At 31.6% G+C, this 15,382-nt stretch overlaps 1 protein-coding gene across 1 annotated transcript in view; it reads right to left on the bottom strand.

Annotated features, from left to right (window-relative positions):
* Positions 1–1,688: 1,688 nt before the first annotated feature.
* The window catches only part of LRRIQ1 (leucine rich repeats and IQ motif containing 1), a 181,256-nt gene continuing 167,562 nt past the window's right edge, over positions 1,689–15,382 (bottom strand). The window contains exons 24-25 of the mRNA XM_081818979.1: positions 13,305–13,365; positions 1,689–2,530 (exon numbers count right to left, since the gene is read on the bottom strand). Coding sequence (XP_081675105.1) covers positions 2,378–2,530; positions 13,305–13,365 — 214 coding nt within the window. The 3' untranslated portion in view covers positions 1,689–2,377. The remainder of the gene's footprint in view (positions 2,531–13,304; positions 13,366–15,382) is intronic.

The following is a 15,382-nucleotide window of genomic DNA, read 5'->3' as shown; positions in this document are numbered from 1 at the left end:
GTTTCTTATAAGCTAAGCTAGTTAGCCCATGTCCCTAGACACTAGCGACTCTAATATCTTACTTCAAATGCTTCTTCTTTACAGCTATGTGGAGGTGGCAATTATAAAGACTATTTATTACATACCTGTTTCGTACCAGATATTGTTTTAAATGCTCTACATTTTATCCTAACAACAACTCCTCAAGGTAGGTATAGTACTTGTCTTAGCATTCCCATTTTAAGGATGAGGAAATTGTCATGGTACAAATTCAGGCAAACTGATGCCAGAGCCCACATTTTACCATTATATTATACAGATGTTGTAGTAAACTGGTGACTACAATAATTCAGTAAGTGGTATTTTATTCATAATCATTCTGTTATTGGATAAAAACTCTATTTTTCTAAAATGGTTTGTCTTAAATTGTCACTTAGTGAACAGATTTAGTGATTAGTAGTGTTTGTTATAATGTCATTTACTGACAACCAGTTGGAATCAGTGAGGATAGCCATATTACAGTTCCTTAGAGAATGTGTTGTTGAATCACTATATTGTGTGTTTGAAACTAATATAAAACTGTATGGTAACTATACTGGAATTAAAATTGAAAAAGAAAATAAGACCATTTAAAAAATTAACTCTATATAATGATCTTGTATTCTCTAAAATCTATGATTTGATGTCATGTAAGTGAAAGATAAAGTGAAAGGTAAAGTACATTTTAGAACAGTTGTTGATTTATTGAGATATTTATGTTTTAATAGTCAGATGATACATTATAAATAGAAACTTTGATATTCTGTAATGTGACAAGGCAATTTGTTTGTTTTGTACACTGCTCCAAAGTGATATATTATGAGTTCATAATATGCAATGCTTAAAATGAATAGCATTATTCATTATGTGTAACACAGCTTGATTATTTCTGAATGTAATATATATTTTGAAAGTTGATGTAATTAACAAATTATGTTAATAATGCAAAAGTTTTATACTAGATCAATAATTTTACTTAGTGAATAAACCTAAAATATAAAATGTTTCTTTCTTACCCATATTGACTAGAGCAAATTTTGTGATCAGATTCTATAATCAAGTAAAGAAAATTCAAACATTCTAAGAACTTTGAAGTCTGTAAATATTTTTAAATTAGATATATTAAAATCATTATTTGAAGACCAAATTAAAATTTTTCAAAGTGAACTTGCATTTATTAATGGATTTAAATGACTAGACTCTAATAATGCCACATGCCTGGATAAAAAGAGAATCATTTTTAAGTTTTCATTTATCTATAGAGCACCAATTGGGATAATTTGAATTTTTCACATTGAATCAAGTATTGACTTTGTGGGGCACCTGGGTGGCTCAGTTGGTTAAGTGTCTGACTTTGCCTTGGGTCATGATCCCAGAGTCCTGGGATCAAGCCCCACGTCAGGCTTCCTGCTCAGCGGGGAGCCTGCTTCTCCCTCTCCCTCTCCCTGCCAGTCCCCTGCTTGTGCTCTGTCTCTCTCTCTCTGTGAAATAAATAAATAAAATCTTAAAAAAAAAAAAAGTATTGACTTTGTATGTATAAAACTATAATATAAATGAGTAATAAAACTTTTTCAAAAAAACTTAATACTTATAATAAAGTATAAGTTAATATGTGGACTTTTGAGGTTCACTATTCTTTGGGGAAATTAACAAAATATATCAAATAAAACATCTTTTATACTAATATACCAAAACATTTTAGAAGATATTTCAAAACCTCTAGGGTATATGAAGAGTTTGAAAATATTAGACTCTATTACCACAAGATACAAATATTTTTAAATGTTTATTTTTTTTCAGAGTTAATAACCACAATGCAATTCTTGTTGAAATCATATTAAAGATAATAGATGTGTGTGACAAGTTTGCAGGCATAAAAAGTCATTATTAATAAATATAAGTTGTCATCTACTCAGCAGAAATAGTTCTTAAAGCAGGGTTTTGACAGTATAGTATTATTATCTAAAATCTGCTATTTTAAAAAGTTTCCTTTAAAAGTTAAGGTTACCTACAACATTAATTAAATCGATGACAAAAGGCCAAATTACATTAGTTTGATATATAAATCCAACTTTTTACAATTAGCCAAAAAATTTCCTTTAGAATTAAATGATCATATATTCAATATAATTCATGGCTGGTGGGGGAGTAGAACACTGAGTCACAGAATATAATTAAAATAAAAATTGATGCTGCTAGTTTTACAAATAATTTAATTTGCTTTATATCAAAAGAAGGCATTGAAAGAAAGAAAAAATTCAAATACACACTCTCAGGCAGTTCTGGTTGCTGGTATCCTACCCCTTATCTATAAAAGAATGCTTGTTGCCATTATGTTCCATCAATTCGTATGTGATTTCTAAATTAATTCTGAAGGAAACCACAACTTACTTGAAGATCCCGCTGAGTGTCTGTGTGCCTGATTTTTTTTTTCTCTCTTTACAGACAAAGCACTTCCACTGGTCATGGAAAAAAGGTCTAAATCCGTGTCTTCTCTGCTTATAAGTCTTGCCTGGGAGCAATGGGACAGAATGTATACAATCATGAAACAAAATATGGCATTTTCTGAACGCAGCTCACATTACCCCAAATAAACAAACAGGCTCTGTCAAACAACCTTCTTCAAAATGATACCACAATCCTTTACTGCTGCCCAGGCAGAACAAATGCACTATGTCAAACCTTTTTTTGTAAATAAGAGCCGATTTTAAAATTGAGGTTTGCTATTTGAGTCTGTACAACAAAAGAAAACATTTTAGTACAGTAATTTTGATGAAAATCAATCTTAAAGGCAACTGATGAAACTTTAAACAGCTTAACATCACTTATTTACCAAGTATATTATTTAATTCTTAATTGAATGTTAGAAATGTCATATTGGATTATTTTTTGCAGTATTTATATTTTACCAGTTATAAGTATTAGTCTTCTCAACAATATTCCTCAAAGTGCCTTTCATCCCATATTTGTATACTACAAAGTCACAAAAGATCTCTACCTTCTCATGAAAACCATTTTTAACATAAAAACGGTATATATTATGTCAAATTTAAGGGTGATGGTAATTATATAGAAATTTCAAGATACATTATTTTAAGAACATAGGATTAAATAATTTATCACATCTAAAATTACCATCTGAACTTTTATTACTACCTGGGACTGAACTTAACAGTTGAAAGAATCACTTCTTGCTTATAAAATACTATTTTACATAATGTTAATATCATTAAGTACCGATTTATCAGGATTCAACCCTGAAGTAAAGGAAAATGCCATGATGGAAAGTAAAGCAGCCTCAAAAGAACTGGGATTTAACCCAAACCACAGGATGCCTGAAATCCTGTGAGAAAGCACTGGCCTAATGTTCTATGTGAGAAAAATTTCAGTAGAGCAAAATAAAGCCATAAAATTATCACTGTGCTTAAAAAGCTATCCCCATATGATGGGCTACAAAATCTCATGAAAACAGAATCTAAAGATCATTCTCTTTCAGATTCAGATCTTTGCCCTTCTCCTTTTCATTCCCCTTCCCAAATTCTTCCCACTGTCACAAGCATGAACTTCTCATTGTAAGTAAGCAAGTCTGTTATTGCTTAATTCAGAATAGAAACCATTCTATGTCAGTCACTTTTTGATGTCCCTGGCTAAGTGATACAACTGTATTGTCAAAAGACCTCAGTAAAAAAAAAAAAAACAGTTTAAAAATGAAATAAATAACAAATGGCTTCCAATTTATACTTGTGATTGGTATGAAAAATGTTATACATTCTTTCTGAACTTTATTTCAATTAGTGTACAAAAGCACATATCTATTATTTCCATTAGAATAGCTCCATCAATACTAAGACTTAAAAAGATCCAGTCAAGAATAAAGGGGAAATACCAAAGCGATACAACAGTTTTGGTGAGATCAGTTACAAAACAAGGAAAAACATGGCAAAAACACAGGAACCCTCCTGCTAGCTAAAGAGGCTTTAACTACAAGACTCAAGATTTTAAAATCATATTTTATTTGCTTCAATTTGAGGATATAATTTCACTACATCTATGTAAAAGTAGAAATCCCAGCCTCTTCCAAATATGATGATACCTACATGTCAAGAAAATATTTGTGAAGTATGCCTTCCAAAAATCTCGTTACCATCTAACAATTGACACCCAAAAGACTGTTTCTTCCAAAGTAGAAAGTAATTAATATCAGTTACTAAGTAGGCCAGACTATAAGAGGGAATCATATTTAGAAGTGAAACTTAACATGAATAAACAATTTCACAATGGTGCCACCTGGCAGCTTAAATGCAAATCTAGACGTTTTATAAAGGGGTTAGTTAAAGGTCAGTTAGGACATCTGACATAGCCACATATGCATTAGTATTCCAATTCTATTTCTGAAAACATTGGCTTTCAAAATGAACATTATTCTTCCTTTAACTGTTAAGATGAATTTTTTTATGATTTCTCTTTGTTTTTTCTATATCATGCAAAATGGATATACTTAAAAACTGAATATGACCGACCATGCTTTTAACACTTATTCTACTATATATATATATATTCTACAAAAAAAAATTAGATGTTTAGGGGCGCCTGGGTGGCTCAGTGGGTTAAGCATCTGCCTTTGGCTCAGGTCATGATCCCAGGGTCCTGGGATCCAGCCCCATTGCGAGCTCTCTGCTCAGCGGGGAGCCTGCTTCTCCATCTCCCTCTGCTTTCCCCTCCACCTGCTTGTGCTCTCTCTCTGTGTCAAATACATAAATAAAATATTTTTAATAATGTATGTTTAATTCTAAAACATTGTGATATTAAACATTTTGTATGGTTATACCATAATGAACAGTTTTGAGTCAATGTTAGGTAAGAATATTCTTATGTGCAATTTAATAGCAAATACTTATTAAATAGTAATTTTGCAAAATTCTCATATATCTTTGTTTTCTGAACTGGTCATATTTGTGGCTCCCACCTGCAAGGTTTATAATACTTCCCCCCCATATTTTCTTTTTTTTATTATGTTCAATTAGCCAATATATAGTACATCATTAGTTTTTGATGTAGTTTAATGATTCCCCCATACTTTCATAGTGAAATGAGGAGCATGAATTTTTGAACATGATTTCTAAGCATCTGGATCCTGATTCACCTCCAACCCATGAAAATTAATTAAAAATACAGAATCTCTGTCATTTAATAAAAAACAGGGAATTCCTCTTCTGCTTTTTTCATAAATAAGATTTTCTTAAACACTTATTTATAAAATTTTAGAAGTGAAGATATCCTAAACAGCACACATAAAAATAAATACCTATTTCCTTATTATTTAGATTTTTTAAAAAAGAGAAATACAATTTATAAAGCAAAGTTAATTTATAAGCTATCTTATAAAAGTATTCACAAAAAATGTGAAAATACTATTTTCAAAATTAATGTAAGTGGTATCTCTTTTCTGCAACTTGCTTATTTTCACTGTGCATTGTATTTGTGAGATCTAGATTTAATTCATTCATTTTACCCCTCCATTCATAATACATTATCATCATTGCACAAACCCCTTTTCTCATATAATAAGGTAGAGGCCTCATTATATAACATATGTGAGCATGGAAGGTACTTTAAATGTTTTATAGAGCTATAATTTACATGCAATGAAATGCATAGACCTTAAACATGAAATTCAATCACTTTCAAAATTTTTATTTTGAAGTAACTTAAAATTTCTATAGAAGTTGCAAAAATTGGCACTGAGAGTTCCCTGTATAACTTCCAGCCCCCTTCCCCAATAATCGAAGTGTGATTCATAAAACCAGTAAATTTACCTCGGTGCAGTACCATTACCAAACCGCAGCCCTGATTAAGACTTCACCAGTTTTCACATGCACTATTTTTTTGGTTTGTTTATACTTTTATGACATTTTCTCCCACATATAAATTCATGTAATATCACCACAACCAGGATAGAGAACTATTCCATTTTCCCAAATAAACTCCCCTGCTCTCCTTTTAGTCATATCCCTCTTCCTAACCTAATCACTGACAACCACTCATGTTCTGCATCACAATAATTATATTTTATGAAAGTTATGTAAATGAAATCATACAGTATGTAACCTTTTCAGATTGTCTTTTTTTACTCAGCATAATGTTCTTGAGATCCATCAAAATCTTTATACGTATCAGAGGTTTGTTCTAGTTTGTTGCTGTTTATTCCTTTTTATTATATGTCCATTCATATGTGCCACCATTTGTTTATCCTTTCAATCACTGAAGAAGATCTGACTTGTTTCCAACTTTTGGTTATTACAAATAAAACTACTGTGAACATTTATGTACAGGTTTGTGAATTAACATAAGTTTATTTCTCTAAGAAAAATGCCCAGGAGCAGAATTGTTGAGTCATATAAGTGCATATTTAACTTTATAAAAAATCGACAGCCTTTTTTCAAGTGGCTGTACCATTCTCAGCAAATGTATGAGAAATTCAGTTGCTCCACATATTTGTCAGCACTTAGTATTGTCAGTATTTTACTTTAATCACTCTAATAGGTGTATAGTGACATTATATATTGGCTTTAACAATTTTCCTAGTGATTAATACTGTTTAACATCTTTTCATGTGCTTATTTCTATCTGGATAGTCTCTTAGGTGAAGTATCTACTCAAACCCTTTGTTCATTTTCTAATTACACTGTCCAGTTTAGTTATTTCTTACAGATGACTACTGTGATGGTTAATTTTATGTGTTGACTTGATTGGGCCACAGGGTCCTGAGATGTTTGGTTAAACATTATTTCTGTGTGTGTCTTTGAGGGTGTTTTTGATGAGATTAGCATGTGAATCGGTAGACTAAGTATACCAGCTTGCCCTCTCAGGTATCATCCAATCTACTGAGGGCCTAAATAGAACAAAAAGGTGGAGGAAGGGAGAATTCACTCTCTCTGCTAGACAGATGAAGCTGGAACATAGGTCTTCTCCTGTCTTAAGACTGGAACTTAAACAGTCAGCACTTCCGGTTCTCCGGCCTTCAGACTTGGGCTGGATCTTACACTATCAGCTGTCTTGGTTATCAGGCAGTTAGACTTAGACTAGAACCTATACCTTTGGTTCTCCTGGTTCTCAGGCCTTCAGAGTCAGACTAGAACTACACCAGCAGGGTCTCCAGGGTTTCCTGGATCTCCAGCTTGCAGATCACAGGATTTCTTAGCCTCCATAATCAAATGAGCCAATTCCTTATAATAAATAAGAATTTCTTATAATAAATAAGCAAATCTATCTATAAAATCTCTTTATATCTGTATATACATCTCTCTCTCTCTCTCTCGATTCTATAGATAGATAGACCAGAGGGCCAATGGTGTAAATTTCAGGCCAAGTCTGAAAGTCTTGAAATCAGGTAGTATGACTCTTCTTACTGTTGTTTTTCAAGATTGCGCTGGCTATTCTAGGTTCTATATACATATATAAAGAGATTTTATATAAGATTTTATATATTAGATATAGATAAATACAGTTATAGATATCCTACTGATTCTGTTTCTCTAGTGACCCCTGACTAATATAACTAGCAAATGGCTCCTTTGTACCTCTTTCCAGTAATTTATCCTCAGAAGCAACAACTGTTCTGATTTCTTTTACCATGGAGAGGTTCGTTTTCTCTGCTCTTGAACTTAATATAAATACAATCATACAGAATTTTCACTCACTCTATTGATTTTGGTATTCACTTATGTTGCTGTATGTATCAGGAGCTCATTTCTTTTCATTTCTGAGTAGGTATGCCATTGTAAGAATATACCACAGTTTATCCATTCTGCTGTTGATAAACATTTATGTTGTTTGCATTTTTTGGGGGGGTTTATCAATAGAACTGCTATGTAATTTTCATACAGGTTTTTATGAAGACATGTGTTTTCATTTCCTTTCAGTAAACATCTAGGAGTAGAATTAATGGGTTATAGAGTAGGAGTACCTATAACTTTATAAAGTGCCTATTTTCCTAAATGGTTTTATCATTTTTCACTATACCAGTAATGCATGAGAGTTCTAGTTGTTCCATATCTTTGCCCACATTTGTGCTTTCTGGCTTTTAAATTTTAACAATTCTAGTGTTGTGTAGTAGTGTTTCATTGTTGTTTTAATTTAAATCAGTGTGCTTATTAACCATTCAAACATCTTCCTTTGTGAAGTCTCTCAAAGCTTCACCATTTTTAAATAAATTGAGGTATTTGTCTTTATATTATCGATTGTGGGAATTTTTTCTATATATTCTAGATACAAGACCTTTATTAGATGTGTATATGTGGGGGAGGGATTGTTTGCATGCAGAGGGCTGTGGAGGGCAGAGAGAGGGCAGTGGGATGAAGAAAGAGAGGGAGGGAGAGAGAAAAAGAAGGAGGGGGAGAGAAAGAGAGAAAGAAAATACAAATTTTTCTCCTAGGATGTGATTTGACTTTTCATTTCTTTTTATTTTCTGAATTCTAAGTACAAATGTTTTAAATTTGAAGTACAATTTATCTTTTTTGATTTATGCTTTTTGTGTTCTATTTAAAAAAATCTTTGCCTTCCCTAGATTTTTGAAAATATCTTGCTGTTTTCTTTGGGAAATTTTAGAATTTTAGCAGTTATATTTAGGCCCATAATTCATCTCAAATTCATTTTTAAGATGTAAAGTAGGAATCAAGATTCACTTTTTTCCCTGTATACAGTTGTCCAGCACTATTTGTTGAGAAAAAAAATATTCTTTTCCTCTTTTGTTTTAGTACCTTTAAGGAAAATCAACTAACTTTATAAGTGTGGTATTTTCTGTACTCTCTATTATTTTCCATTAATTGATTTTTTTTGTCTTTCTGCACATAACATATAGTCTTGGTTACTGACTGGGGCTTTATAGCAAGTCTTGAAATCAGGTAGTATGAGTCCTTTTTTCAAGATTATATTGACTATTCTAGATCTTTGGCATTTCCATATGCATTTTAAAATTTGTCCATTTCTACTGAAAAGCTTTCTAAGGGTCTATTGAATTTATAGATCATTGAGAATTGACAACTTACAATTTGAGTCTTTCTACTCATGAGTATGATATATCTTTTTGATTTTTTTAAAGCAGTATTTGATAGTTATCATTATAGGAGCTTTGCACATCTTAATGTTAACATTATCCTTAAATATTTTGTTTTTTACATTGCAGTGAATAGAATATTTTTAATTAAGGTTTGTCACTAATACATGATAGGGCGTACAAAGACCTACTTTTAAATTCTGACAGATTTCTTTCCAGAATGACTGTACCAGCTTTTCCTTTCACCAGCCATACAGCAGTGTTTCCACATTATTGATAACACTTTGCATTACTCAATTTTCTAATTTTTTCCATTCTGATGAGGATAGTCATGCAACTTCTTAGTTTTAGTTTTTATTTCTCTGGTCATGTAACTGAGCATCTCTTTATACACATTTATGTATTAGTCATAATCCCTATAAACTATGTATGTTTTTTTCTATTGTACTTATATTTCTTTTTCATTAGGTTACCTGACTTTATATTATTTATTTGCAGAAGTTCTTTTTATATCCTGATATTAAGCTATTATTAGTTTTAGGCACTGAAAATAATTTGTCCATGTCTGTAATCTGTCTGTTAACCTTTTCTATAAAATCCTTCATAGGGGGGCACCTGGGTGGCTCAGTCGTTAAGTGTCTGCCTTCAGCTCAGGTCATGATCCCAGGGTCCTGGGATCGAGGCCCGCATCGGGCTCCCTGCTCAGCGGGAAGCCTGCTTCTCCCTCTCTCACTCCCCCTGCTTGTGTTTCTGCTCTTGTTATCTCTCCCTCCGTCAAATAAATAAATAAAATCTTTAAAAAAATAAATAATAAATAAAATCCTTCATAGGAATTAATATTTAATTTAAAACAGTCAAGTCAATCAAAAAAATTTTTGCCATATAATTTGTATTACTTATATCTTTTAAGAGAGTATTTCTTTACTGTTAAGTTGCAAATATATTCTCAATTATTTTATTTGATCAATTTTATAATTTTATGTTTCACATTTGAGTCTTCAAATCTTCTAAATTCCATTTGATTATTATAGTATGTATGGGTTATATATAGCCCTGTTTTTCAACGCTAGTTTACTGAATTCTATTTGCCAAACGATTTGACCTTTTCCCACCTTTGTTATATATCATATTCCAATACAGTCGCAGGTCTATTTCTGAACTAACTATTCATACCTTTTGGTCTATCTGCACCACAAAGTTTAGTTTTATACTAAGTCTTTATATGTTATGATGTAAGTTGGCTCTTCTTTTTCAAAGTTGACTTATATAATATTGGGTTCTTATTCATCAATACACATTTTAGAATGAGATTTTTCAGGTTCTTAAAAAAGCAGCTATAATTTTGGTTGGAATTGGTTTTACTTTATAGATTTATTTGGAGACATTTGACACATTTTATATGCTAAGTTGTTGCATCTATGAACAATAAACTTCCTGAGTATAGTGGATATCGCCATATGCCACTCAGATCACTTTTAACGACTGAGTCAGATTCTCCCAGCTGCTGAGAAAGTGTGGCTCTTAGCTGAATACCTCTCTGGAAACTGTCCTTAGCTAAAGATGGCTGCCTCACCCAAACCACACCCTATCCTGAGGAGATGTAGGAGCATAAGAGCCTGATCCTCTTGCCTCAAGCTGGGACAACTTAGAAGGGCCTTCACACCACTGGAGCTCACTTCCTCTGCTGCAACTCTATTGCATTTTACCTTTTCCCTCTGCTCAATTACGCTTCTTTCACCCCTCAAAGGAGTTGTTTCTGAAAGCCTTCTCCAACAAATGTCTTGCACTCAAATATAAGAATCTCAGAATATGTTTCCTGGAGAACCTGAACTTAGGACTGTCTTCTGCAGAAAAATCCTGCAGTTTTGGGGATTTGGGGGATAAATTTAATCAGCAATACAATTGTCTGGATCTATGGCATGTCTTCTGATATATATTTGAAAATAAGTAAAATAACTTATTTTCATTTTTTGCATTCCTGTCTGCCACACAAAATACTTTGATCTTATTTGGAAGACAGAGATGTTATTTATTAGCTTCTTCAAAACCCAAAATTTGAATGTTTTATTATATCTTATTCTTACTCTTGAAGGTTAGTGAAGAGTATTCTGGGTAATATTTATATCTATCTCTATTATTAAGAAGTAACTCCACTCTCTTTTGGTATGCATTATTTCTGCTATAATGTCAGCTGTCAATATAATTATTATTCCTTTGTAGATAATCTTTCAATTAACTATGTCTCTCTTTTATGGTGTCCAGTCCATTGTTTATTTCAATTGTAATATTTTATATAGACAGAATTTATAGTAGGCTTATTTGCATATCCATAATGATTCTAATTAGAATTTGATCATTTTTGTTTTATAATTTTCTATCCTTTTATTATGGGTGTTTTTCTTATGTCTCAGAGGAAAAGTGGCAGCAATTGCAGATTTTCTTTTTAAATTTTACTTTCAGTTATGGCCTGGTCCCAGGTGTGCAATTGTCTGCCTCCAGTTTCCCAACACATTGCTGAGACTCTGGGCATTCAATTAGTCCAGTATCCTTTTGACATAAGTCCTTAATCCCTTCTCTTATCTCCATTTAAAAAAAAAATGGAAATAAACAAACATACAAACAAAAAACTATTTCTGTTCTACTACCATTTACTTTGTTTTTGCATTCACCTGTACCTCTTCAATATCAAAAAAGCACTTATCATTGCTATGCATTTGTCATATATTTGAATATAGTATAATACAGTGGGATAAAGAAGAAGGAGATTAATCTCAGAGCATTAATCCCATAGAACCATTTTTTTTTTTTTAAGTAGGCTCCATGCCCAGCATAGAGCCCAATACAGGGCTTGAACTCATGACCCTGAGATCAAGACCTGAGCTAAGATCAAGAGTCGATGCTTAACCAACTGAGCCACCCAGCCGCCCCTCTCATAGAACCATTTCAATTAGAAATCTATGCAGTCTGTTTTCATTCATTTTTAGAAGTATAATCATTCAATGTTAGTATCAGTTTCTTTATCCTGGCATTCTTTGGGACTTTTATATTGCCCATTTTGCTCCAAAGTGGCAACTCAACACTCTGTGTGCAATTGTTAGTAATATGCATGGTGTTCATAGCTTGAAGTATCAATTTTCCTAGGGCAATCTACATGCCACTCTGCCAGATGAGTCTGTATTAAAATGCAAGGAAATATTTGCTTAATGATTATTTCAAACCTGTGCATAGATTCTATAAATATTTTCATAAACACATTAATTTTTGCTATTGCCCTAATTTTGCTCCTTTTCAGGAAAACTCCTTGAATGAATTGTTCATGAGAATCCTGAATATAACTGCTCTGGATACCATCATACTAGATGCATTAGAAAGTGCATTATCTTTTTATGCTAAATTCTACTTGGCAAGCTAAATTATAATCAGTTTTCTTGGTGAATATAGAATCTGAGCAAGGAGTATTAATTGGTTGATATAAATGGAAGGTGTCATAAAGTTAGGGTCACCTGAGGCATCCATTTTCACCTGCCAAGGAGGCCGTACACTTCTGTCATTGGTTAGGGTACCCTTTCCTCTGGAAATTTCTGGAAACACATTGAAAATTTCTTGTTTTGTGGGCTCCATTTCTCTAGACTCCACATTTGCCATTCTCCTTCAGTTAACATAGTCTTCCTTCTAATAGCACATAGTACAATTGACTTTAGCAACGCACATATAGTTATACTATCTAGAGTCTTACACTCTGGTCACCATGTTTAGAACTTGGTTGTTCCTAAAGCTTCAATAATTTACACTTCATTACTTAGAGGTTGAGTTCACAATTACTTGTTAATTTTTATTGCTTTGATTTTCTAACTTGTGAGAGTATATTTCCCTCAGTATCCTACTCTTTTAAAATATTCAAGTAAATAAGTTCATTATGCAATTCCTGTTCAGAGTCATGTTATTTTAAAATGGTAGCATGTTAATATTTTTAAATCTACCATATAGAATCAATATTTTAAAGTAATATCAGATTTTTGTTTTGTAATATCAGATTTTAAAGTTATATTGCAAGTCAAGAAAACATGTTGTTATAACAGGTTATTATTTTAATATATAGTATTTTGAGATTACCCCAAATAGAGTTGTGATATTTTCATAATTTACACTAATTATGGTCATATTTTAAAGTGCCATTTACTGAGGACCAGCATGTGCAACATTTTTCTGTAACTTTAAACACATTTCTTACCACAAGCTGAACTCTTCCACCATTAAGTACATCTGGATCTAACTCAGGCAAGAAGTGATTGCTGCATAGTGACAAAAACAAAAATTATATTATTATATAAATGTAGAGGAAGAATATGAAAGAAATGCCCAGTGAAAAGTTTGGGAAAAATTAGTAATCTACAAAATGGAAATAATAGTTTTATTAAATTAGAGTATAGGCAAAGATATATACAAATTTACATATTTTCATAGTCATTTGAAAATTCACTTCGACATAAAATTTAAATTTCTAAATAACACTTTAATGCCACTCTTCTTTGCCAAACAGAAATACATATAGAGAGCAAAAATTTGAAAGTACCAATGATAGTTAATAAATTGTAGATCATAAAAATATTTTATTTACATTTACTTATATATCTTACTTGTCTTATGAGAAAATCAAAGCTTCCTATTTTTAAAACACCTATAGTGTGTTAAAGCATTATACTAATGCTCACCATTAATTTCTGTTTAAAACTAGAACATTGACATTTGGCTTTTTAAGAATTTCTGTTCTTGAAAATATTTTTTCTTAAAATATCACTACTTATTCCTTTATATATTTTCAAAAGATAAAGTGCATGAACAATTGCCTGTTGTGTCTTATGCTTAAATATAACTTATTTAGGAGTAAGGGATATTATTAAAGGTTTAAGTATATCTAAAATGCATCCTGAAACAATTTGCTTATATTTTTCACATTATCTATCCTAATGCTTTTTTTAAATCTCCGAATAAGACCTCTTATATCTGCTTAAAATAGATGGTAAACTATCGGTTATATCATATTTGTTTATAGTTCTAAGAATGTCATCTTATGAATTACACTAAATTGATTCATACCAACATAAAAGAAATTGTGCTTGTATTAATTAGAGCACTTAGTAAAATAAAAAAATTCCCAAATGCTGATTGCTTTATTCCTACTTTCTTTGCACACAATGAAATATGACCAAATAATCCAGATTATAAAATGTTGTTTTAATTTCTCTTTCATTCTTCACTTCCTTTTCCATATTTTAAAAGAAATTACATGGATAGAATTGACCAATATGAAAGTTTCAGTTTATATATATTATAAAAAAGAGATTTCATTTTTTACATATTTTAACCTGCTTCTAAATTAAGTTTTAACCCTCATAATTGTAGGATTTTATTTGTTAGTCATTTAAATATTTATTACATTATATCATATGTATTGGAGGTTATATTTTATAGAATGCCTGGAAACAGTTCCAAAGCATCATCTACATTTAGATTCAATATTTATTTATATATTTAGTAAGTGTTTATAATAGCACTTTTTTATTATTTTATTATTTTTATTTTTTATTATTTTGTGGATATATGTAGCTAAAATGAAAGTCCTAAAAATTTATGTCAAAAATATTATTATTTCTGGACTTTTATTTCCCTAAAACTTTGGTTCAGTGGTTATGGATATATATATGCTTTATACCACATTGCTGTGGGCTGAATTTTGTTTCATCAGAATTGATATGTTGAAGTCCTAACTCTCAATACCTCATAATGTGATGTATTTGGAGATAGAGCCTTAAAAGAGGTAATTGAAGTAAAATAAGGTCATATGGGTAGGCTCTAATCCAATATAACCAGTGTCCTTATAAGAACAGGAGATTAAAACACAGACAGCAGAGATGGAAGGATGATTGTGTGAGGGCACAGTGAGAAGGTGGCCCTCTGCAAACGTGAAGATAGACCTCCAAAAAACCAAACTTGCTAACTCCTTAATCTTGAACTTGTAGCCTCCAGAACTGTGAGAAAATACATCGCTGCGGTTTCAGCCACACAATCTATGGTATTTTGTTATGGTGATAGAAAACTAATACATACATTAATGTAACAAAAATTAACTGATTACCTGTTATATTCAAGTTTCCTTGTTTGTTACTAAGGGACATAAACATATGATATCCTCAACCTTGTGAGCTTACTTCTATCTTGTGAGATAGATGATATTAACATCTCACTATAAAGGAGAAGGAACTGAAGCATGGAGACATCACTGGAAATTAGTTACATGTCTGGGAAAGC

Source organism: Leptonychotes weddellii, chromosome 5 (assembly GCF_054177405.1).
Source record: "Leptonychotes weddellii isolate Sample4059 chromosome 5, ASM5417740v2, whole genome shotgun sequence".
Lineage (NCBI taxonomy): Eukaryota > Metazoa > Chordata > Mammalia > Carnivora > Phocidae > Leptonychotes > Leptonychotes weddellii.
The sequence above is the reverse complement of the archived record's forward strand: the minus strand, read 5'-3'. Positions and strand labels throughout refer to the sequence as shown.